The sequence below is a fragment of the Rhinolophus sinicus genome, linkage group LG09 (assembly GCF_036562045.2).
Source record: "Rhinolophus sinicus isolate RSC01 linkage group LG09, ASM3656204v1, whole genome shotgun sequence".
NCBI lineage: Eukaryota > Metazoa > Chordata > Mammalia > Chiroptera > Rhinolophidae > Rhinolophus > Rhinolophus sinicus.
Genome location: NC_133758.1, coordinates 9428770 through 9451780, shown reverse-complemented (window position 1 = coordinate 9451780; position 23011 = coordinate 9428770). Strand labels below are relative to the sequence as shown.

General features: G+C 42.3%; 1 protein-coding gene and 1 long non-coding RNA gene across 8 annotated transcripts in view; one reads left to right on the top strand and one right to left on the bottom strand.

Annotated features, from left to right (window-relative positions):
• LOC109446190 (uncharacterized) overlaps positions 1–4307 on the bottom strand; it is a 55651-nt gene extending 51344 nt beyond the window's left edge. For all 3 annotated transcript variants that reach the window (XR_012498716.1, XR_012498714.1, XR_012498715.1), the window contains exons 1-2: positions 4170–4307; positions 343–522 (exon numbers count right to left, since the gene is read on the bottom strand). This is a non-coding gene — a long non-coding RNA (uncharacterized LOC109446190). The remainder of the gene's footprint in view (positions 1–342; positions 523–4169) is intronic.
• Positions 4291–20854, top strand: SERPINB8 (serpin family B member 8). Of its 5 annotated transcripts, none has more exons than XM_074339870.1 (8): positions 4348–4432; positions 9630–9752; positions 9924–10107; positions 11424–11561; positions 13370–13487; positions 15212–15354; positions 16693–16845; positions 18406–20854. In XM_074339870.1, the coding sequence occupies exons 3-8, from the start codon at positions 9940–9942 to the stop codon at positions 18808–18810; spliced, it is 1125 nt and encodes a 374-aa protein (XP_074195971.1). In that variant the 5' UTR covers positions 4348–4432; positions 9630–9752; positions 9924–9939; the 3' UTR covers positions 18811–20854. The 5 variants fall into 5 exon arrangements, with proteins under 5 accessions (XP_019584893.2, XP_074195971.1, XP_074195970.1 ...); XM_074339869.1 differs by having other exon boundaries at positions 9630–9766; XM_019729334.2 differs by lacking the exon at positions 9630–9752 and having other exon boundaries at positions 4291–4432.
• Positions 20855–23011: the final 2157 nt, after the last annotated feature.

The following is a 23011-nucleotide window of genomic DNA, read 5'->3' as shown; positions in this document are numbered from 1 at the left end:
TAAGTTTTTCTAATTTATTTTTAAAATGTTCATACACAACTGCATATTGGTAGTTTCATTAGCTATTATTCTAGTTTTAGAGAACGACTGTATCACTCTAGGCTGCTTTTGTGACATTCATTTAATAAAATGAAATAGCGGGTCTGACCTGAACAGTGTATAAATTAGTATAAGAAAATGTGCTTTCTGTATCAAATCTTGGTTCAGTATTTATTATAGGATAAACAATAATTCTATGCCTTAGCTCCAAAGATAGAAAATTGTAATATAAACCTTTGCCTCTATCCCTAACATCTCACATTAAGTAGAAATGAAAGAAATCCCATGTGTCTGTATGCCTACCTGGCATTTTGCTTCGACCAGCCAGCTCCAGCTTGCCGACACCCTCCTGCAACAGCAGACAGCTTCTGTGAACTAGCTTTGATCCTCTGGCAAATTTCTTTGCCACTGGTAGACTGTGTGTTCCCATGTCAGCCGTATCTTCAAAGAAGTCTGAATCTCAGCCATGGGGCATTAGGTTGCCTGTAGGTAAAGGTGCAGCTTAAGTATGAATGAGAAAAGCAACTACTTTTTGAAAGACTGTAGCATGATCACTTTGAGACTATCTATTAGAAAATTTCCCCCTCATTAGCTTATTTTATTACTAAAAAGGACATTAAAATTCTCATATGTGGGCATTTAAACTTGGAAATATAATTTTCCAACCTTCATAAAAATCTTCCCAAAAGAAAAGATTGTGGCTTCAAAGTGTTAAAAATATTAAACATGCAATGTTTAAAATATTGGCTTGCAGAAACAATTGATTTTCAAAAGGATGAATGGATTTTTACTAGTGAGATTTCAACTAGAAATCTTTGCATAACTAACATGTGAATTGAATAATCAAGTGTCAAGGTTAGTAAATACAACCAATGATACCTTTATTCCATTTAAATCAGTACATTTTCTGAGAAGCCTTTCTTCATGGCAGCCATCAGTGCAAGTTTAGAAATAAACTAAACTTAAAACAAGGTCTTAAAAAATTGAAGAACAGGCAATACTTCCTAACTCATTTTATAGGCCAACATTGCCCTGATACCAGAACCAGGCAAGTGAAATGCACAAAAAAGAAAACTAAAGACCAATATCTCTGATAAGTACAGAGGCAAAAATCCTAAACAAAATACTAGCAAACTGAATACAACAATACATTAAAAAGATAATACATCACGATCAAGTGGGGTTCATTCCAGAGGTGCAAGGATGGTTCTACAGACGCAAAACAATGTGACACACCACAGTAACAAAATAAGAGATAAAGGTCATGATTGTATCAATAGATACAGAAACAGCATTTGATAAGCTGTAATACTCATTTATGATTAAAATAGTCAAGAAAATTTGTATATAAGGAAAGTACTTTAACATAATAATGGCCATATGTGACAAACCCTGAGCTAATATCATACTTAATGGTGAAAAATTGAAAGCTTTTCCTCTACGATCAGGAACAAGACAAGGATGCCCCTCTCACCACTGTTATTCTACATAGTGTTGGAAATCCTCGCCAGAGCAATCAGGCAAGAGAAAGAAATAAAAGGCACCAAATTAGGAATGAAGAAGTGAAACTGTTACTTTTTGTAGATGACATCATTTTGTATACAGAAAACCCTAAGACTCCATTAAAAAACTATAAGAAACAATAAACAAATATAGTAGAGTTGCAGGATACAAAAATCAATGTGCAAAAATCCATTGCATTCCTATATGCTAACAGTGAAACTTCAGAAAAAGAAATGAAATAAACTGAAAAACCAATTCCTTTTGCAATGGCACCAAAAAAGAATAAAATACCTAGGAATAAACTTAAAAGGATGTGAAAAACCTATACACTGAAAACTATAAATATTATTAAAAGAAATTGAAGAAGACACAAAGAAATGGAAAGATATTCTGTGTTCATGGATTGTAAGAATCAACATAGTTAAAATGGTCATATTACCCAAAGCAATATACAGATTTAATGCAATCTCCATCAAAATCCCAATTGCATTTTTTAAAGAAATAGAAAAAAAAAATCATCAGATTTGTATGGAATCAGAAAAGACCCTAATAGCCAAATCAATCCTGAGGAAAAAGAACAAGGCCAGAGGTATCACACTCCCTGACTTCAAATTATACTACAAAGTGACAATAATCAAAACATCATGGTATTGGCAGAAAAACAGACAGAGCGACCAATGGAACAGAATTGAGAGGCCAGAAACAAACCCACATATATATGGGCACATATGTAATTTTCAATAACATACAACAGAGAAATGAAGGCCTCTTCAATAAATGGTGCTGGGAAAATTGGAAAGCCACATACAAAAGAATGAAACTAGACTGCTATTTATCACCATATACAAAAATTGACTCAAAATGGATCAAAGACCTAAATATTAGACCTGAAATATAGTAGAAAACATAGGTACTAAACTTATGGACCTGGTCTTAGAGAGGATTTTATGAATTTGACCTCAAAGGCAAGGGAAGCAAAAGCAAAAACAAATGAATGGTAGTATATCAAACTAAAAAGCTTCTGCACAGCAAAAGAAACTATTAACAAAACAAAGAGGCAACCAACCAAGTAGGAGGAGATATCTGCAAACAACACCTCCAATAAGGGGTTAATATCCAAAATATATAAAGAACTCATACAACTCAACAAGAAACCAAACAATCCAGTTAAAAAATGGGCAGAGGACCTGAACTTCTCCCAACAAGACATACAAATGGCCAACAGTATGTATTCACTAGCTATCAGGGAAATGCAATTTAAAAGCACAATGAGATATTATCTCACACCTGTCAGAATGGCTAGTATCAACAAGACAAGTAGTAATAAGTGTTGGAGAGGCTGTGGAGAAAAAGGAACCCTCATACACTGCTGGTGGGAATGTAAATTTGTACAGCCACGATGGAAAACGGTGTAAAGGTTCCTCAAAAGATTAAGAATAGAATTACCAAGTGACCCAGCAATCCCTCTTTGGGTATCTACCCAAAAAATCTAAAAACATTTTCCTGTAAAGTATGTGTACCCCTACGTTCATTATTCATGGTGGCCAAGTCCTGGAAACAACTGAAGTGTCCTTCGATAGAAGATTGGATAAAAAAGATGTGGTACACACATACATTGGAATATTACTTGGCCATAAGAAAAGATTAAATACTGCCATTTGCAACAATATGGATGCATCTTGAGGTAATGCTAAGTGAAACAAGTAAGATGGAAAAAGTCGAGAATCATATATATATATGATTTCACTCATACCATGTTTCCCGGAAAATAAGACTCGGTCTTTCATTAATTTTTGCTCCAAAAGACGCATTAGGGCTTATGTTCAGGGGACGTCATCCTGAAAAATCACGCTAGGGCTTATTTTCCGGTTAGGTCTTATTTTCAGGGAAACATGGTGTGTGGGATATAAAACTGAAAACAAACAAGACAAACAAAACCTCATAGACACAGACAACAGTACAGCGGTTACTAGAGGGGAAAGGAGGCTGAGGGGAGGTAGTAAAGGTGACGGAGGTCAAATGTATGGAGACAGTGATTTGACTTTAGATGGTGAACACACAATGTGATAATACGAACAATGTATTATAGAATTGTAATTTGAAACCTATATAATTTTATTGACCAATGTCACCCCAATAAATTTAATGAAATAAAAAAAATAAAAGTACTCTTAATGCAATCCATATCCCACAAAACCAGGTCTTCAAATTAAGTATTTCAAAGCCTTAAACTAAGATTAAAACAAACACATATTCAATTACATTGTCTTCATTACATTTTAAAATAATTTTTGTAAGCACAGAAATGTGTCTAATAAAAAAATTTCCTTCTTTTAAATTTCCATTCATGTGTTTTATAGAATTCATCATATATTAGTATTTAGCATTTTAGCACACATAGATACTGGGGATGCGTGAACGAAAAATTGTTTTGATCCCTGTCCTACCAAAACAGTTTTAAACAAATAGCTTTAGGAACCTTTTTAATTTCTGGTTTTGCTTCTGGTTAATTTTCAAAGTCAAGTATCAATTTTGAAACTGCTTTTGCATTCATGCACCAAATACGAAATCTGTGCTTACTAACCCAGGAAAACGAACCAATCCCCCCCAAAGCCTTCCACACACACCCTCAGAGGGCCGGCACTAGCTTCCCCCGCTAAGCCATCGGCACTCCCGCCCGGGCAGGAGGTTGCGTGCGAGGCTGAGGCTCCTCCCGGGGTCCAGCCTGGGGATGCGGAGTCAGAGATTGCAGTATCTGACCCGGCTGAGTCATCCACCGGAAGCCTTGCCAGAACCAAAGCGGACGTGAATTATCCACCAAGCTGGACTAGGACCCGCGGCGGCAGCAGCAGCAGCAGCAGCAACAACAGCCGCAGCAGGAATCCCCCAGGTACCGGGCCGGGAGGCGCCCGGGTCGTCACGTCCCCAGGGCGGAGCTCCGGGGGAGCGCTGCAGGGAGGAAGGGAGGGAGCAGCTAGGCAAGATGTAGACGCTAGAGGAGAAAAAAGAATGGGAGCGGACCAGAGGAATGGTGGCAGGAGGTAACCGGGCGGGACGGCGGCGGGGTTGGGGTCACTTTAGCCCCCGCCGCCCCCTTGGCCCGGGCGCTGCGCAGAGTGGGGCGCTACAGAGCATCTCCACCAAGGTCATGGCCGCGTGACCCCAGCGTTGGGGCGCTGCGACCCTCCCCGGGTCAGAAGCTAGTCTCGGGGTTGGGGTGACACCCGGGATCTACTGACGTCACCGCGCTGCGATTTGCCAGCAGGGAGGGAGTGGCCAGTAACCCGAGCCTGGGGCGGTGTTGAGAGGGAACGATGGGCGGAAACTTTGGGGAGTGTGAGTGGGAGGGAGCAGCAGGATGACTAGGGCGCTAATTGGAGCCTGGATGGAGTTTCCATGGAGCCCGGGGCAAATTCCGGGGGCGGCACCCTCGCCAGCACAAAAGCCTGTCCCCTCTGCGATCCAGTTTGTCGTTTGGACATTCTCTCTCTTTCCCTCCCTCTCTACCTCGTCTATTCTTTCCTTCTTCCCTCCTCCTTTCCCTTCCTTTTTTCCTTCGTATCTTTTTTCCTTCTATTTTAATTCCATCCTTTGCGGTTTTTTTCTTTCTTTCACATCTTTCATCTGTTCTTCATTGGCTGCTTTCCCTCAATTTGAAAAAATCGCCTCTTCAGCTGTCTTCCCTCATCCGCAGCCACAGTAGTTAATTTAATAGATTGCTCACTTCCCAGATACTCCGCAATCCTGTAGCCTCTGCTCACACTCCCTGCTGAGGCTGTTTCAGGTGCAAACTGCCTCTGACATTCACTACCTTCCCGCCCTCCTCCTGCAGCCTCCCACTTCCCACTTCCCGCCCATCCCCCCCCTCCCCCCAGCCCTCCCCAGACAGTCTGATTGTTGGGTCTGCCTCCCTGCCTTCTCCCTCTTACTACCTGCAAATATTGGAAAGTCTCGAGAACCAGGTGAATTTCTTCTCTTCTGCCTCCACTGTACCTTCTGAGTAATTCCATCCCATTTGCCTAGAATCCGGATGCCTGGGCTCCCACTCTTGCTCCGGGACTTGGCCTTAAGTCACCTACCCCTGCTCACAAACACCCCGTGGCTGGCTTTGTTGCAGGTGCAGTGGGTGGGGTGTGCTCCACAGACCTCACATGGAATGTACACCTTCCCCATTCCGTGTTGGCTCCTCTGTAAACTTCCGGTGGTTCATGGCCCACCCTCCACGTAAATTACCTTGGGAGGCTGTTAGAAGATAAACTGAGGCACACTACAAATTTTAAGAGTGTATTTGAGCAAAAATCAGTTTGAATCCAGCAGCATCCAAGCTAGCAGATAGAGAGGAGCTCCGAGGAGCTGTACAAAATGAAAGACCTTTATAGGCAGAAAGGAGCAGGAACAAGGAAGTTATATAGGCAAAAAAGCAGGTTGGTTATTGCAGTTACTTTCCTTCAGGGGATGGCAGGGGTCTGTGGGGCGGATGACCTCACTAGTGCTGATCAGGCGATTCCTGATTGACTGGTTTAAGATTCCATTTCTGGGAGAGCTGAAACTGTAATTAAGTCTAGATTTGGGGACATGGCGCTTCACATACAGGTAAATGATTCCATTTGGAGCCTCTTGTTTTGAACAAGCCTCAGCGTAACCCTTGACTCCTTGGGCTGTCTCTCCCCCGGTGTGGTCATTCACCCAGCCGGGCCAGTGCACCCTCCACTCTGCAGTGCAGATGCTGCCTCTGTATTCAGCAGTCCCCAGTCTATGGCAGCCGTCCACCAGCAAGTTTCCAGCCTTTTTCTCTGCTGTATGGTGAGCCACAGTACCGTTCTAAAACTCCAGTGTATTCTTATAAAACAGTTGTTTAAAACCCATGTGTGGCTTTCCAGATCACAGCTCAAATTCAGGCTTCTAAACCCGGCATGGGAGCCCATCCTGTGACTATGACAGGACACCACACAGACCCACCCCATGGAGTCCACACAAACCATGCCCTTCTCGCTACATTCTTTGCACCCGCCAATCCCACAGCCACAGCCTTAAAATTCACCTCCCCATTCACCACCTTACAGAAACTTCTGTCCAACCTTGTAGAACCAGGTCACCGCTCCTCACCGTCTCCATAGCTTCTAAAGAGAATTTATTCTGCTTCTCTGTGGTCTTCCTTAGCTCTTTGTAAATTGTCCTGTTGCAGAGACATGGCTGGCTTGAAACCATGCATTTATGTTTGTGTGTCTCCCTTAGGATGGGAATTCCTAGCCAGGAACTATGGCATTTATTGCCCGTTTTCCTCTTCAGAATCATGTAAGGGAAGTTCTACATAAATACTCTTTGAACAAATTCACATTTGGATATGTGTATGGGGGGGGTGGGGCAGGGAGTTGGCAGGCGTTCACGGACCTCAGTAAGAGAACAATGCCATATGCTTGGAAGCAGAAGGCTTGCTTTTGTGACCGACTCTTCCGTTCTTACTATGAGACCTGAGGACAGTATTTCAGTGTTTTGACCTGTCTGTCCACCTGTAAAAGAAAAACTAGTTTAATATCAATTTATTTTATTGGCAGGAAATCAAATCTTTCCACATTGCTGTGGTTTTATGACACAATTGAACTGTGGCACTGGCACCCAAAGGTTTTATTTTGTTTTATATTGAAATTAATTCCTTTTTGGAATTATTGGACAAGGTCCCTTTGGTTTCTAGTTTCAGTCCTCTCACAAGCTTTACTGTACAAATGAGATGGGGTCATCAAGAAGAACTGAGGGAACAGAGTCATTCCATTACCTTGTTCCAGCCCCTGTCTTTCAATGGTGTGAGCTGGGCCACTTCCTGGAGTTGCACTTGTGTGTGAGTGTGTACCAACTAGTGTGTGTCATCGCTATGGGGCAGATACTAATGGGAAATCCTGTGCTCCTGACCAGCACCTGCATGTTGAAAAGGAATGAAGGGGAGGAAATGAGATGAAGAAAGATGGCAGAAACCAGAAGTGGGCCTTTGTAATTAAGAGCAGTTAATAATGTAAAGTTGAAATTGATGAACGGACCCTCCAGTTCATTCCTTTGCTTGTTCAGGCAAGACAACTACACCTACACACACTCTCACACTCACCAGTCTAAGCTTATGCCTGCCTCACCCAGGGTCGAAAGCTCTTATGCTCAGGTGGGACGAAATCTAAATTTATTTGTGTCTGGCATCTCCAGCTCTCCAGTTCTGTCCTTCTTTGGGTCTTTTTGGTGCCACCTTCTGGTAGGCCTGTTGCACTGACATTTGACTGTCCCTCGGGCTTCCCTCCTAGCTCTTTATTTTCTGAAATGTCCTCAAGGGTAAGGTGAGGACAAACGGGCTGGAAGTGGCCTGGAGGCAGGCTGGACTCTGCTGCTCTGGGGTCCTTGCCCACTGCAGACACAGCAGCCTTCCAATGTCTGCAGCTGTTGTGTTCAAGCCGTTGCAGCTGGAGGCTCTGGACAGGCTTCATGACCTGAGGACAGCAAGGAACCTTCAACATTTTGTCCTCCATAAGTGACCTATTAAGTACAGAGGACCGCTGTGAAAACTATACCGCTGCTGTATTTACTTGGTTGATGTTATAATACATTTTTTTTTTTTTTCCAAATTTTAAAGAATCAGCCCTGGTTTGGGCTGTTGTTCTCTATTTAGAGAATGGCCTTCACACTTTTTTTTTTTTTTTTTTACACGACACTTTTTTTCCCCCCTTCCAAAATCAGAGACATCTCCTCTTGAAAAAATATCTTAGGAGGAAGCTTCAAGGAAACCATTCAACAGTGGAGAGGCTCTGGTTGAAATAGTTGTTGCCCATCCTCGTGGCACCCACTCAGCTCCTCTTTCCTCTCCTGCTTCTGAGAGACCTAGGGGCCTGCTGACTCCTATTCTCCCACAGAGCCTGGGAGGTAGGGCGCCATCTTCCTTGAAAATTACATTTTTGAAGAGATACCTTCTAAGGACTTGAGAAAGACTGTCCTGGATTGTAAAAGGAGAAAGAGGCTTTTCAAAAGAGTTCAGTCTCAAAGAAGCACAGAAAGAATTTACAATGACAAGTTGTCTGAAGTAAAAGCTCTCTGGACCTAGAGGCAGGATGAAGCTTGTTCTAAAGTTTAGTCAAGCTGAGGGAAGGTCAGGCCGGCTTGGTCAGGCTGGATCCAAAATTGGTGCTTCTGCTTCCGTGTCCATCTGATGAGTTGAGATTTGGGCTTCATGTTTCACAGCCCTACCCAGGGGCTCCCTGTGCAGCCCATTTCCTGCAACGCCGGTGGAAAAGGTGTATCTTTTTTGGAGTCCCCTTGATTCAAAGTACATTTTGAGTCTCCCCAGTAGTGGTCCATATTTTAGGTCAGACCATCCCAAACAAGCCCTCCAAATCTGTTGAAATCCATTCAGCCGTTTAAACGTGACATGGTGACAGAAATGTCATCATTTTTATTTACAGAGAATTATTTATAATTCATAGAACTTTGTTTCTAAATTACACTAGGGGCACGAAACTGAGCGGGGAGTAGCAACAACAGGGGGACTTTTAGCTCTGGCATCAAACTGCGGCTTCTGGTCCTGACTTCCTGGATGCTGCCTGGGGGATGTGGAATAAGCGACTAAACCTCAGTCTCCTGGTCTCTGACATGGAGTCATACCTGTGTTGACCTTGTATGTTGTGGGGATTATATGAGATGATACATGTGAAGCGCTGAGAACAGCGCCTGGCAACCAGACGTGGTGGCCATCACTACACTAAGGGAGGGAGTCAGCAGGTCTCAGGGCAGGCGTTCTGGCCCCTGCAGGGGTCCTCTTGCTAAGGGTGGTCCCCATCAGGAGCCCTGGGATTGGCTACTTTGTGAATAAACCAGTGTATTTGTTACCTATTGATGCTGTAACACTTTACCAGAAATGTAGTGCCTGAAAACAATAACAATTTATTATCCGACAGTTCTGGAGGTCAGAAGTCCAAAGCAGGTCCACTGAGCTACAATTTTTCCCCCATAGGCTCTAGGACAGAATCCTGTCCTTGCCTTTTGCAGTTCCTAGCAGCGGCCTGCACGCCCTGGGTGGTGGCCTTGCATCATTCTCACCTTTGCTTCCCTCATCACAGCTCCTTCTCTGACCTTGAACTTCCTGCCTTCCTCGTGAGGACCCTGTGATGACATTGAGCCCCCCTGGATCATCCAGGAGAATCTCCCCATCTCAAGATCCCTAATTCAATCACATTTGCAAGGTCTCTATTGCCATGTAAGATAATGTAATCATAGGTTTGGAGAATTAGACATGGATGTTTTTGGGGGTGCAATTATTTTCCCAGCCACACCCACGGTCCATTGACAGGCATACTAATGACAGGTGACAAATTGGAGGGTTTGGCTGATGTGCTTCTGTGTTGTTGTTTTAGATACAGACCTTCCCTGATGGATAATCTCGGGGAAGCAAATGGCACTTTTGCCATCAACTTATTAAAAATGTTGGGTGAAGAGGACAACGCACGGAATGTGTTCTTCTCTCCCTTCAGCATCTCCTCTGCCCTGGCCATGGTCCTCATGGGGGCCAAAGGGGACACGGAGGCCCAGATATCGCAGGTAGGTGGCACATCACAAAGGGATAGCAATGGCATGCTCCTTTCTGTGCCTCCACCGAGCTGGTCTTTTCATACCTTCACACCAGCTGATGAAAGCCAGTGTGGCTGGTCGGTGGGAGGCGGGGACCCCATGGTGATGGACAAAGGACAGACATGGATAGAAAGGTAAATTGTGTGAGACAGGTGATCTCTTCTTAGAGAAATCAAGTTGTTACGTTGTTTTCTCTAGATGAAAACATCAATGTGTTATTATAGCAAAATTTGATAAGGCAAGCTGTAATTCTGCCCCACAGAAAAGGCAAGAATTTCAACTTTGTTATATTTAAAATCTTTGCTAATGTTTTGTTTCAAATTGAAATGCAGCTGTGTAAATGAACTTTTTGTTAAATGGGTTATTCCTAGTGTACGATTATGCCCGAGTGGAAGAAGAATGCGACACAAATGTAGACTGCTCTCTTCTGGAGTTATTTAGAGGGAAATGTGATCTGATTAATCTGAAAGGGGTGATATGTGACCTCAGCTACAAATGAAGTAGTGGATGACACTTTAGGGAAGTAGTCCTTAACCGCTTTGTTTCTTTGGCAGGCTTGTGAAAATGTCCCAGAACATTGCCCATACACATCATTTTATCACTAATGTCAGGGGGTATGGATGCTCTTGGCAGTGCGTGCAAGGGTTTTGGTGGCAACCAGAGGTGGCGCTCCTTACTTCCAGCTCACTGGAGGACTGAGGCTTAGGACGGGGAGTGTTGGGTGATACTGGGACAACCTGAACTCTCACTCTGATCTGACATTTAAATCACAGTCTGGCCTGGAGGCCTGAAGTGCTGATGGGACATTTTCATGTGCTTTTCTGCTCCTTCTTGTAATTCTGTGGGTCAGATCCATTCCAGCTACCTACTTGTTCTGTTCAGTTTCCCTCCTGAGTTTTCACACCCTGCCTTCCTGGACTGGATACATCTGCTAGGGCAGGGATTTTACACCTGAGGGTGATTTTACTCCCCAGCAGACCTTTGGCAATGGCGGGGTAGTTTTGTTTGTCGTAACTGAGAGGTGCTGCTGACACCTAGTGGGTAGAGGCCAGAAATGCTGCAAAATACCCTACAATGCCCAGGACAGCCCCCAAAACAAAGTCTCTGGCTTAAAATGTCAACAGGGCAAGGTTGAGAAACCCTGTACTAGACGGTTAAACCAAACTCCTTTTAAGATAGGATCCTCTGTGATTTTTCAGCGCAGAGATTTGTTTGGAGAGATAGTTCTTCGAGGGAACAACATGGCAATGTTAAAAAAAGTTTGTGTCCGTGTTTTCTATTACCAGGCACTTTGTTTGAATACAGGTAAAGAAGTCCACCAAAGTTTCCAGTCACTTCTCTCAGAAGTTAACAAATCCGACACGCAGTACTTGCTCCGAACTGCCAACAGACTCTTTGGAGAAAAGACGTGTGAGTTCCTCCCAGTAAGTAATACTCTCACACACTAATGAAAAAGAAATTGAAAATAAAATAGAAACTACAGGGGACCAGAGATAAAGTATATAGCTCTAATGTTTTAAAAATGTACTTAGAATTACACCTCTATAATGATAATTTTGAATTTTATGATTGCTTCTGAATTACGTCCTTTTTCATTGTTCCTGATACATCCCTCCTGGACGTCAGTGTCCATATGTCCATCCTCCTGCACCTAGACCTGCTTCTCCCCCTTGATCTCCATCCCTCAGTGACCGCATCATCCCGCATGTATATGAAGCTCCCCTGCCCGCCCAGTGTCACCTCTGGTTGTTGGGCTGTTCCCGCCGAGCCGCCCTCCCAAACTCTCTTAACTTTGTCCCCTCATCTGAATCACCCCCTTCATTGCCTGGGTCCAGATGCTCACTACCTTCTACATCATTATTCTAATTGTTTCCCACTGATCTCCCAAATCCAGTCAGGTCCTTCTCTTTGTCTCATAAGCGCACTCTTGATAGAATAGTCTTTCTAAAATTAAAATCGGTTCATAAAACTGAGGTTTTAAATCTGAGTAGTTCTATGTATTGCAGCACGTAGGTCCCAAGTTTCCTAGTCCAGTGAAAGCCGACCACAATTCAGTAAGTGAGGGCCAAACAATTACAATATGTAGGGTGAAGCTGTCTCTGAGACGAATGACATGAGCAGGGCACCCCAGCCCCCTGACTGGCTGGCAGCGCCCAGGATTCTTCTGTCAGACTCAAATACATCCCTGTGTTGGCTGCTATTGGGTGTTACCCACGGAGGTTGCCTGCTCTGGGTATAAAAATCAGTGGAGATGATTTCAGATCTTTTAGCGGGCTATGTCTTCTAGGGTAAGCATGAGTGGTCCCAGGAATCTCCTGGTTAAGCCAAATTCATTTTGAGCATCAGCCTGATCTTTGAATATTGTGGTTCAGGAGCACTGGGGACACAGGGAGCCACCCTCTATTTTTCTCAGTTGCTTGGCTCTTCTCTGTACCTGTTCTTTCTTCTGTAGAAGCTAAAATATTTGAGAACAGGAGATGGGCAGAGGATGGGCACCAATTGCCAGGCACATTATATCTGAAACCAAGTTTTTGTGAGGCGAGTTATATTTGGGTCCTAATGTATTGGGTGTAGGCCCTTCCTGATGTGACCCCAACTGACATTTCAAGACTCATCCCTGTCACTGTGTTTCCCCTGATCCCTGCACACACACACACACACACTCACTACCCTCTAGGCTTATCACATTCCATTCCTGGAGGAGCTGTAAGATTTCTTGATATTCCAGTTCTACCATGGAGCCTCCCAATTATTCCACAAATATGTTTCAGACACGGGGGTTGGTGCTGCTGATACACAAGTGAATAAAAGAGAGTTCAGTTGCCTGATGTGGGGGTGGGGGGAGAAAAATCAAAATCAAGCAGAAAGTCAGTATGGAGTTGAAGTGTCTGTGGCTGTTTGGTGCATGCCTGCCACCATCCCTGCTCTCAGAACATCTTGTAACTCTCTGTGTGTATACGTCATCTCTTGGCAGCCTGTGAGCCACCCCAAGTCTCATGCCATGTTTTCACTCTGGTGCCCAGCACCGAGCAAGGACCAGGCATAGAGTTGGTGGTCTATACCCTTTTGTTAAGTGCATGAATGAGTCTTAATGTGCAGGGTGACCTGTGCATTTAGGCTAGAAACGTGTGAAGTTGAAAAACAAAAAAAAAACAAAATGAAAAAGAAAAATGTTTTCACACTGTGGGAACCTTTGCTGAATAGGGCCAAACTCGGTATTTTGCATTTGTAGGCTTTTAAGGAATCCTGCCAGAAGTTCTACCAAGCAGAGCTGGAGGAGTTATCCTTCACTGAAGACACGGAGGAATGCAGGAGTCACATAAATGACTGGGTGACAAAAAAGACTGAAGGTGAGAGATTTTAGTTTAGCAGACCTGGCATTGTGAAGGAAAAGAGAGCTGAGAGTGCCTGGCATGACCTGTTGCCACCGGGACCCTGGAACCAGTGGCCGGTTTGTGTGTGCTTGCTGTGTTTTTCAGGCCAGCCATGCAATTCTGTTATTTTCTTTGGGCTTATTAGATCACAAAGTGGTGATGTCAAAAAAAATGCTTAAACCTAGTGTAAGGATCTCAGACCCCTCCCCTCTGGACCATGCTGGAAAATCCCCCCAAATTGCTTCCTCCTGGGGACCCTGTTTATCTTCTACCTGGGAGGACCCTTGCCCTGCTCTGAGGGCAGAATGACATTGAACTTGGGTGAGAGCTGAGATAGGGCGACATTTCATGTTAAGTCCCTGTGGTAACGTGAACAGCTCTGGTTTTATCCGTGGCCTGTTCCTTCCTTGATCACGTGCCTGTGGGTCAGTTTGCTTTCAGATCATGACCTTTTCTGAATTTGCTTTATATCCTGGAGGTTCAGCTAATGTAGAGGCTGCAGTCTCCTGTCTAGACCACATTCTGTCTCACCAGAAATAGTTCTGCCCATCCCAGACTAGATAATGGACATGCTTTTTTACTGTCCCCTAAATACCTGACACGTAATTTAGAGACCTCCAAAAAGTGGGGGAGTTAAGTTACTATTTCTTCCTGTGCCCACCAAGCACTCTTTATTCTATCCATTCAATCTTTATGGCACACCTGCTGGTATACACCTGCTGTGTATTAGACAACAGTAAATGACCTTTGGAAGGGAAGGTCATGTTTTCATAGGCCACGCATGCAGTGGTCTCTCGCTCTCTAGCAGTCCAACAGTCCTAAGTCACTGAGGAAGCCAGAAGCTTCTCCACACCTTACCTCCTTATGTCCCTTACCCTCCATGGCTGCTCACACTCTTCTTTCCATCAGGCTGACCTCCCATATGTTTTGCTAGAGCATTAGAGCTGGGGGGACTTTGGGGATCACCTTGTCCCTGCTCTCATTGGACAACACAGCTTGTGCCCTTTTATTCATCCCCCAATTCCTTTGCCCCATTTACTCCCATTGGGAAACCTGCCTTCTCCCATTTACTGCTCTGTATCCCCATCCTTTGAAAGGCTCTCCTCACCTAAATGAGATTTGAAGGTTGGCATACAGCAATGATACTCAACCAGAATTAACCTTCAGGTGACATTTGGCCATGGCCAAAGTCATTTTGGGTTGTCACAATTGGGGGGAGTGCTATTGGCTAAACACCCTATAGTGCACAGGACAGACCCCACAACAAAGAATTATCTGGCCTAAAATGCCGAAGTGGTATGGTTGAGAAGCTATGGTGCTAAGGTTGAGAGGCTTACAGTTGCAATCAAGACGCTTGAGTCATTTTCTCATCTTAGCCACTTGCATCCTATGGGACCTGGGCAAAAATAAAGTCAGACAAATGCTCTTAACCTGAATTTATAAATTGAGGGCAAAATGAGAGTTGACCTGTCTGCTTCAGGACTATTGTTTAAGGACACACAATACCCTGTGTGTGTGTGCATAGAATGGAAACCATCACCCCGAGTTATCAGGCGGCCGGAAAGATGGGATTCCAGCCTGGCTGTCAACTAAGGCTCAGTGTTATCTGTCGAGAAGATTTTTGTGAAAAAGTATTCATTCCCTCTACTCCCCCCCCCACCCCCCCAAATGGCAATAAACTTCTCTGATGTTCTTTGCAGGTAAGATTTCAGAGATACTCGGTGTCGGGACAGTTGGCCCACTGACTAAGCTGGTTCTCGTGAATGCCATCTATTTCAAAGGGAAGTGGAACGAGCAGTTTGACAGAAAGCACACAAGGGGAATGCCCTTTAAAACCAACCAGGTAGGGAAATAGTTTTCAGATATACTGCTACTTTCTTTAGGTAGTATGCTGGGAAAGACAGTGATTGGGAAAAGTAAATAATTTATTTCTCACTATTGTGTTTGTTAATCTATTTCTGAATGTATTTTGTGCCCCTGTATAGCTACCTTCTATTGGAGAGGGAAGAGAAAAACCAAAATAATCTTTATATTGTTAGTTTCCTTTTTTCATCCTTGGTCGAATTGATCTTCGATCTCTGGTCATATTCTTCAGATTGAAAGGAAATTTCTTCTAAACCTTGAGATTATGCTTGTACTGTACTGTCACCATCTACATTTACTTAGACACCTTCTTGCAATGTCAGGGACAACTATGCTTATTTATTGCTTTAGAATTCATGGTGACACAATTATGAACACAAGAGAAAAGGTCGTAGCGGACGTTAAAGCTACATTTATTTTTTAATTTTTGGGGCTCTTTTAAAAATAAAAATTGCATGTATTCACGGTGTACAAGATGACGATTTGATGTACGTAGTGAAATGACTACTATAGTCAAGGTAACTAACACATCTTCCCACAGTTACCTTTTTTTATGTGATAAGAGCCCTGAAATCTACTCTCAGCAAATTTCCAGTGTTCGATACAGTATCATTAACTATAGTCATCAAGCTGTATATTAGATATCCAGACTTATAAGCCTAACATGAAAAACACTTCCCTCCATTCTCTTTTGAATATGATAATGGTTTGGGTAAATAGCTATTAGCTTGGAAATGGACCTCCATCAACTTGATAATAGCATATTACACAAAGATTAAAAAATCTAAAATTATTTGGTGCAAGTTATAAAAATGGTGGCCCCAACACATCTTGTTAAGATTCCCCCTTCATGATAACCAAAGGCATAAAACCAATTATACAATTGAGCAACTTTTCAGAATTAAAGTATAACTCCCTCTGGCCTATATATCTTCTCTAACCTGATCTTTCAGCCTAAAGGCCCAAATTCTCCTCTCAACTTAGAGAAATAACTTTTAATTATAAAGTCCCTGGGAGTGCTTTTCTATGCATATTCTCAAAAGAGAAAAAATACCCCACAACTTCTTCAAAAAATAAGAGTTTTATGTCTATCTATACTCGTCAGTTCATTCTCTCACCTGTTGTAGTTCATCTGCTGGGGCAATAGCAGGTTATCTTCAATACTAGTATGTAATAATGAAGATTTTATATGTGTCAGCATAAGTGCATAGAAGTAAGAATCCTCTTTTATGGACCCACAGGTTCTGCGATTAGACATATTTTTAGTGACCTGTGCTCATTTTTCAGTAATCTGATTTTAAGTTCATGTTTCCATTAGGAAAAAAAGACAGTGCAGATGATGTTTAAGCATGCTGACTTTAAGATGGGCTTTGTGGATGAGGTGCACAGCCAGGTCCTGGAGCTGCCCTATGTGGGGGAGGAGCTGAGCATGACCATTCTGCTGCCTGATGACAACACTGATCTCACCACGGTAAGCCCTTGGCAATGAGTCTGAGTGTCTATGCATCCAGCCTGAGCTCTTTAAGTCCAACCATGAGATAACATTTGAGAAGTTTCCAGTGATTATAAAGAGTGCTGGATGAACACCACTGCATGCGTTTGCTGAGCATGTGTATGCGTTTCTATGGAGTATATGTCGAGGAGTGGAATTGCGGGCAAGGAGACATTTTGGTGACGCTAAGAAGAGAGCGTTCCAAGAACATGAGAACATTATTCTTTATTCGGAAGAGAGGGGCTAGTTGAGGGCCCAATAATTATTGAACATACTGGAAGAGGGTAAGGGTTGATCTGGGCAATGTTTCTCCAATATTAACGTGCATACGAATCTCCTGGGGATCTTGTTAAAATGCAGATTTTGACTCAGGGGACTATGGCCTGAGATTCTGCATTTCTGACAAGATTCCGGTGATACAGGTGTTGGTCACTGGCACACTTTGAGTAGCAAGGGTGTAAAGTACAGGTGAGGAGTTTATCTTAGACAGGAGGAGAGAGACCTCTTCCCATACAGAAAAGGAATGGAGTTCAGGATGGGAGAAGGTAAATTTGTAAGGTGGGAGGTGCAGGACCATCGTGTGTTGGTTGTCTGGTTCCCTGGGGTTTGGGGAAGCCCTCGTTTGTAACATTTGCTGACTCCATGGTGTAAATATACTGACCATGGCTGAGTTTAGGCTCCCAAGGGTTTAACAATTGCCTCTGACCAGAGATACAAGCCAGCTCCAGTGCACTAATGTACAGAATGTTGAGGGTGGGGCCTGCTTGATTTCCCTGGCTTCTCTGTGGAATCAGGAAGCTATCAGCGTTAAGTCAAGGATGAGGTCTGTCATTACTACTTAAGGAGAAAATTAGGAGAGTCTAGGGATAGAGCTAATGTCCCAATAGCTGTCACTGGAGGGGAACACTGACCTGGGCTCCAGGTGGTAAAGGGAAGTGGGGAGATGCAAGTGGAAGCCCCCTCTCATTCTTTCCTTCCTTGTGGATAAATAGAATGACTGACGGGTGTTGGACATTGTGAAGCTAACTCCAGGGCAGGCAGAAGGCAAACAAGGATGCCGGAAGCAACCGTCCTGTTGAGTCCCCCATTTCTGCTCTCCCCAGAAGCCACGCCCCCCTTCCTATTCAGATGATCCCCGATTCCTCCCTCTTTCTCACATCAGAGTTCTGGGCCATGCTCTGCCTTTCTTTTGGCAAACAATCTCTCTACTAATGGCGATGTGTGTCGCATGACTATAATCAATTGGCTCGGAGAATTTTCTAAACTGAAAAACATTTGAAATAAATTTGGGACATATGGGAAAAAACAAACAAAAAAACCTCGTCTCGTCTCAGGTGTTTTCTCGCTGTTTTGTATTCATAAAATAGTGAAAAATACAAGAATTTGAGGGAAAATCTTGGTGTGTTTACAAGAGGGACAATCTCTGGGATTGTCTTGGACCAGAACGCACCACCTAGTTGCATGACATTGGGTAATGGTTGGGGAAGTGGGCGCCAGGCTATTGTCATCTAGATTTAAAGACTTGACCCTTGCTTTCAGGTAGAGAAAACACTTACATATGAGAAGTTGAGAGCCTGGACGGATCCAGAAAAGATGACTATGGGTAAAGTTCAAGTTTTCCTTCCCCGATTAAAGCTGGAGGAGAGTTATGACTTGGAGTCTTTTCTTCGAAGTTTGGGAATGACTGATGCTTTTGAGGAAGCCAAGGCAGACTTTTCTGGAATGTCCACTAAGAAGAATGTGCCCGTGTCCAAGGTCTCACACAAGTGCTTCGTAGAGGTCAATGAGGAAGGCACGGAGGCAGCTGCAGCCACTGCCGTGATCAGGAATTCCCGGTGCAGCAGAATAGAGCCAAGATTTTGTGCAGACCACCCATTCCTCTTCTTCATCAGGCACCACAAAACCAACAGCATTTTGTTCTGCGGCAGGTTCTCTTCTCCGTAAAGAGGTGCTGTACTGGGACTCCTTTCCCTTCTGCCTACCTTGCCTTAATTCAGATTCTGTGTGACCAAATCGGTGTGATGGTTTGAGTGCCACAATAAAGTGTGTGCACCTGGGAAGTCTGCGATAGTCTTGACTAAATAATCCACAGCCACTGAGAGTAACTCAGGCTTCCGACGTGTAGAGTTTGGGGCTGTTCTCATGCTGGAATATCTGGGAGCTCCTCCCTCTCATGAACTCTGCCCTCACCTACCTATTATAGGATGGCCAGCTCTCCTCAAAGTCGTGCCCACTGTTTGTGGGCATCTTCAGGAGCATGTCAAAGATTCACGAATCAGCTCTCCATCCTGCAATGATCTCAAAGCTGTGCCCAGCACCACTGCCAGGCTCACCAGGAGATGCCAGTGCCCAGGCCCGACGGCACACAAAGCCCGGGTGGACCCTCCAGAGTGAACACTGCAGCCACAAAATTCTCTGCCCTGTCAGTATCACACAGACAGCCCTCCACATCCCTTGCCTCACACAGGCCGGTAGGAAAACCACTCCTTCAGGTCTTCTTGTCAACAACCTCAGACACAAGTTCAGGGGCTTAGCACTGAGCTTCAGGACTGAGCTTGGCAGAGCCAAATCTCTGAAACATGCCATGTAGTTGTCTCCATTCCTTTTGCTTCTGAAACATACACACACCCCAAAGGAACCCAGACCAAGCACCTCTTGGAAGCAATGACCCTTCCAGTTCATCACATATGGTCCAACATGGCTCAAGTAACCTCCTGCTTAAAAGCAAATCTCCCTACATTGTTTTTTTCTGATAAAAAATAATTTGTGTTATGGCAGCACTTTGGAAACTATAAAAAAGTATACAAAGAAAGTTTAAGTTACCCACAGTGCCACTACCCAGCAATCATTGCTGTTAACGATGCTATATATCCTCCTTATTCTATGTCTGCGAATAGAAGTTATAAACATTTTAACCCAAGTTAATCATACACTTCTGTAGCTTATTTCTACCTTTAATATAAATCTTCAAGATAATTATTTTCCTATATCATCAATTTAATGTGTCAAATTGTATGACTATATTTTCTATAATCAAATCTAATTTGGGCAATTAAAATTATTCATATTATATATTATTCTGTTATGACTATCCTAAATATTTCTAAACATGCTTAGTATTTTTAAAGATACATTCCTAAAAATGATACAGTCAAGATAAAAGTTGGGCACATTTTGAGACTTCTTCCAAATTGGTCTCCAGAACGTCGTTTTATACTCCCACTTCCATCACCATTTTATGTTCCATTAACTGCTGCTTAACTTTTTTATTATGAGTTGGACTGAAAAGTGGTTATTCCTGACTCAATTTTTGATTCAGTTCACAGCCACATGAACCATTCATATTATAGCTTTTACAGTTCACCAAAGTAGAACATGTTCTCTGTTGGGCCACGTTCATATCAAACTTTCCAAAACAGGTTTGGCCAAACATTAATCTTACACTGGAAAGCACACCTCTGTGAATCTTAATCTCACTTCTACCTTTAATTAAAAAACAAATCTACACCTTTAGTGGGGTATAATTTACACAGAAAACCTTTACACATTTAACAATTTGATAAGTTCGATACATGTATGCTCCCAGGAAACCATCCCCACACTCAAGATGATGAAAGTATCAGTTGCACCCCAAAATTTCCCCTGCACCTTTGTAATCCTTCCCTCTTGGCCTTCCCTTTCCCACCCCAACCACTGACTCTTAATTCTCATGCACCCATTGGTCTGCTTTCTGTCACTATAGCTTAATTTACATTTTCCAGAATTCTGTATAAATGGAATAAAACATCATAGACTCTTTTTGGGATGGCTGCTGTCACTCAGTATTGTTGAAATTCATTCATGTGCGTATCAATAATTTGTTTCTTTTTACTGCTAAGTAATATTTCATTGTATGGCTATACGACCATTTGTTTATCCATTCACCTTTTGATGGACATTTAGGTTGTTACCAAGATTTTGCCTATTGCAAATAAAGTTTTCATGTGCATGTCTTTGTGTAGGCATATGCTGTTATTTCTGTGGGGTGGACACATGGGGGTGGAATGTCTGCGCCATGTGGAAAGTGGAAAACAGTTTGGCCATTTTTTTAAAAATTAGGCATATGCCTTCCACAAGGCCCAAAGTGGTTGAACTATTTAACATTCCCAGTCGAGTAGATGAGGCTTCCAGTTGCTTTACGTCCTCGCCAACACTTGGTATGGTCAATACTGTTATTTTAGGTGTGTACTGGTATTTCACTGTTTTCAGTTTGCATTTCCCTGAGGACTAATTATGTCCAGAATTTTTTCATGTCCTCATTTCCCAGCCATACATGCTTTTTGGTGAAATGTCTTTTAATATTATATATATATATATATATCTCACATATATATTTACTTTTTTGTTTTGTATTTCTTACTGTTTTTTGAGAAATTTTCTATTATGGACAGCAAATCCTTTATTAGATATGTGATTTATAAACATTTTTATTCCAGCTCATGGCTTGAATTTCCATTTTGATAACAGTGCCTTTCAAAGAGCAGGAGTTATTAATTTTGATGAAGTCTAATTGATCATAGTTTTGTTTATGTATCATGCTTTTGTTGTTAACTGAGAACTCTTTGCGTAATGCATGGCAACCAGGATTATCTCCTGTGTCCTTTCTGTAAGTATTGTAATATTAGATTTTACATTTAGATCTATGATCCATTTTAAGTTCATGTTTTTGATATGAAAGAATATCCTTTCTCCACTGAATTGTCTTTGCACCTTTGTCAAAAATCACCGAATTTTAGAAGTAGTTTGTCTACTGCTAGAATTTTGATTGCATTGAATCTAAATATCATTTTGGAGAGAATAAATATCTTAATACTATTAAATCAACTCATGAACAAGGCATTTTTCTTCATTTAAATAATTTATCTCAGTATCATTTTACTGTTTTCAGTATACAAGTATACATCTTTTGCCAGATTTATCCCTAAGTATACTATTTGAATGCTATTATGAAGAGAATTGCTTTTTAATTTCAACTTTCAATTTTTTGCTGCTAGTATATAGAAATATAATTGTTTTTTTGTGTTTCAATCTTCTATCCTGCAAACTTACTAAACTCACTTAGCTATTTTGTATTATAGATCCCATTAGCTTTCTTATATAGTCTCTCTTCTTCTTTCCTTCCTAGCTGTTTTTCTTCCATTCCTCCCCAGATACAATTCTTGTTTACTATTTCAGTATGCATTTTTGCTTATTAGTGTTCCTTAAAAATGTTATATTAATTGTACTCAAGTATTTTAAATTTACATAAATTATATTGTATTTTGTATCTCCTGTTATTTTCTTGCTTTTCAAAATAATTTGTTTTACTGTATTTATATGATTATAAGATCCAGCCGTGCTGTTATGTGTGCTTGTTCATTACTTCTAACTGCTGTATGGTGTATATTCACTACATTTCTCCTTTTCCTTTAAATGTGATGGGCACCCAGGTTGCCTGCAATTCTTCACCACTACTCATGACACTGTATTGAATATCCTAATAAATGCATCCTTCTGGTCCTATATAATAAATTTTTCATTATATGTTCCCAGGAGCAGATTTGCTAGGACAATTTTTTTTAAATTGGGGAATATTGGGGAACAGTCTGTTTTTCCAGGGCCTGTCCGCTCCAAGTCATTGTCCCTCAATCTAGTTGTGAAGGGCGCAGCTCAGCTCAAAGTCCAGTCACCATTTTTTGATCTTTAGTTGCAGGGGGCACGGCCCACCATCCCATGCTAGAATTGAACTGGCAACCCGGTTGTTAAGAACTTGTGCTCTAACCAACTGAGCCATCTGGTCGACCCAGGGCAATTATTTGTTAAAGGTATTCATCCCTTGCAAATTTTGGATATGAAAATATTTTCTCCCAATCTGTCATCCTTCTCATCATTTTCTCTGTAATACCATTCAATGACAGAAGTTGTTCATTGTGATGTACTTCAATGAGTACTCTTTTTAAATCTTATTGTTGAGAAGTTTTGCATAAGAATTTTTTTGTTCCAGGCCAGAAATATTTTATACATTTGCTTCTGACTTTAAAGTTTTACCTTGCACTTTTAGCTAATTAATCCAATTTGCGTATACCTGGTGTTACGTAAAGTTAAAATTTTAGTTTTCATATTGGGA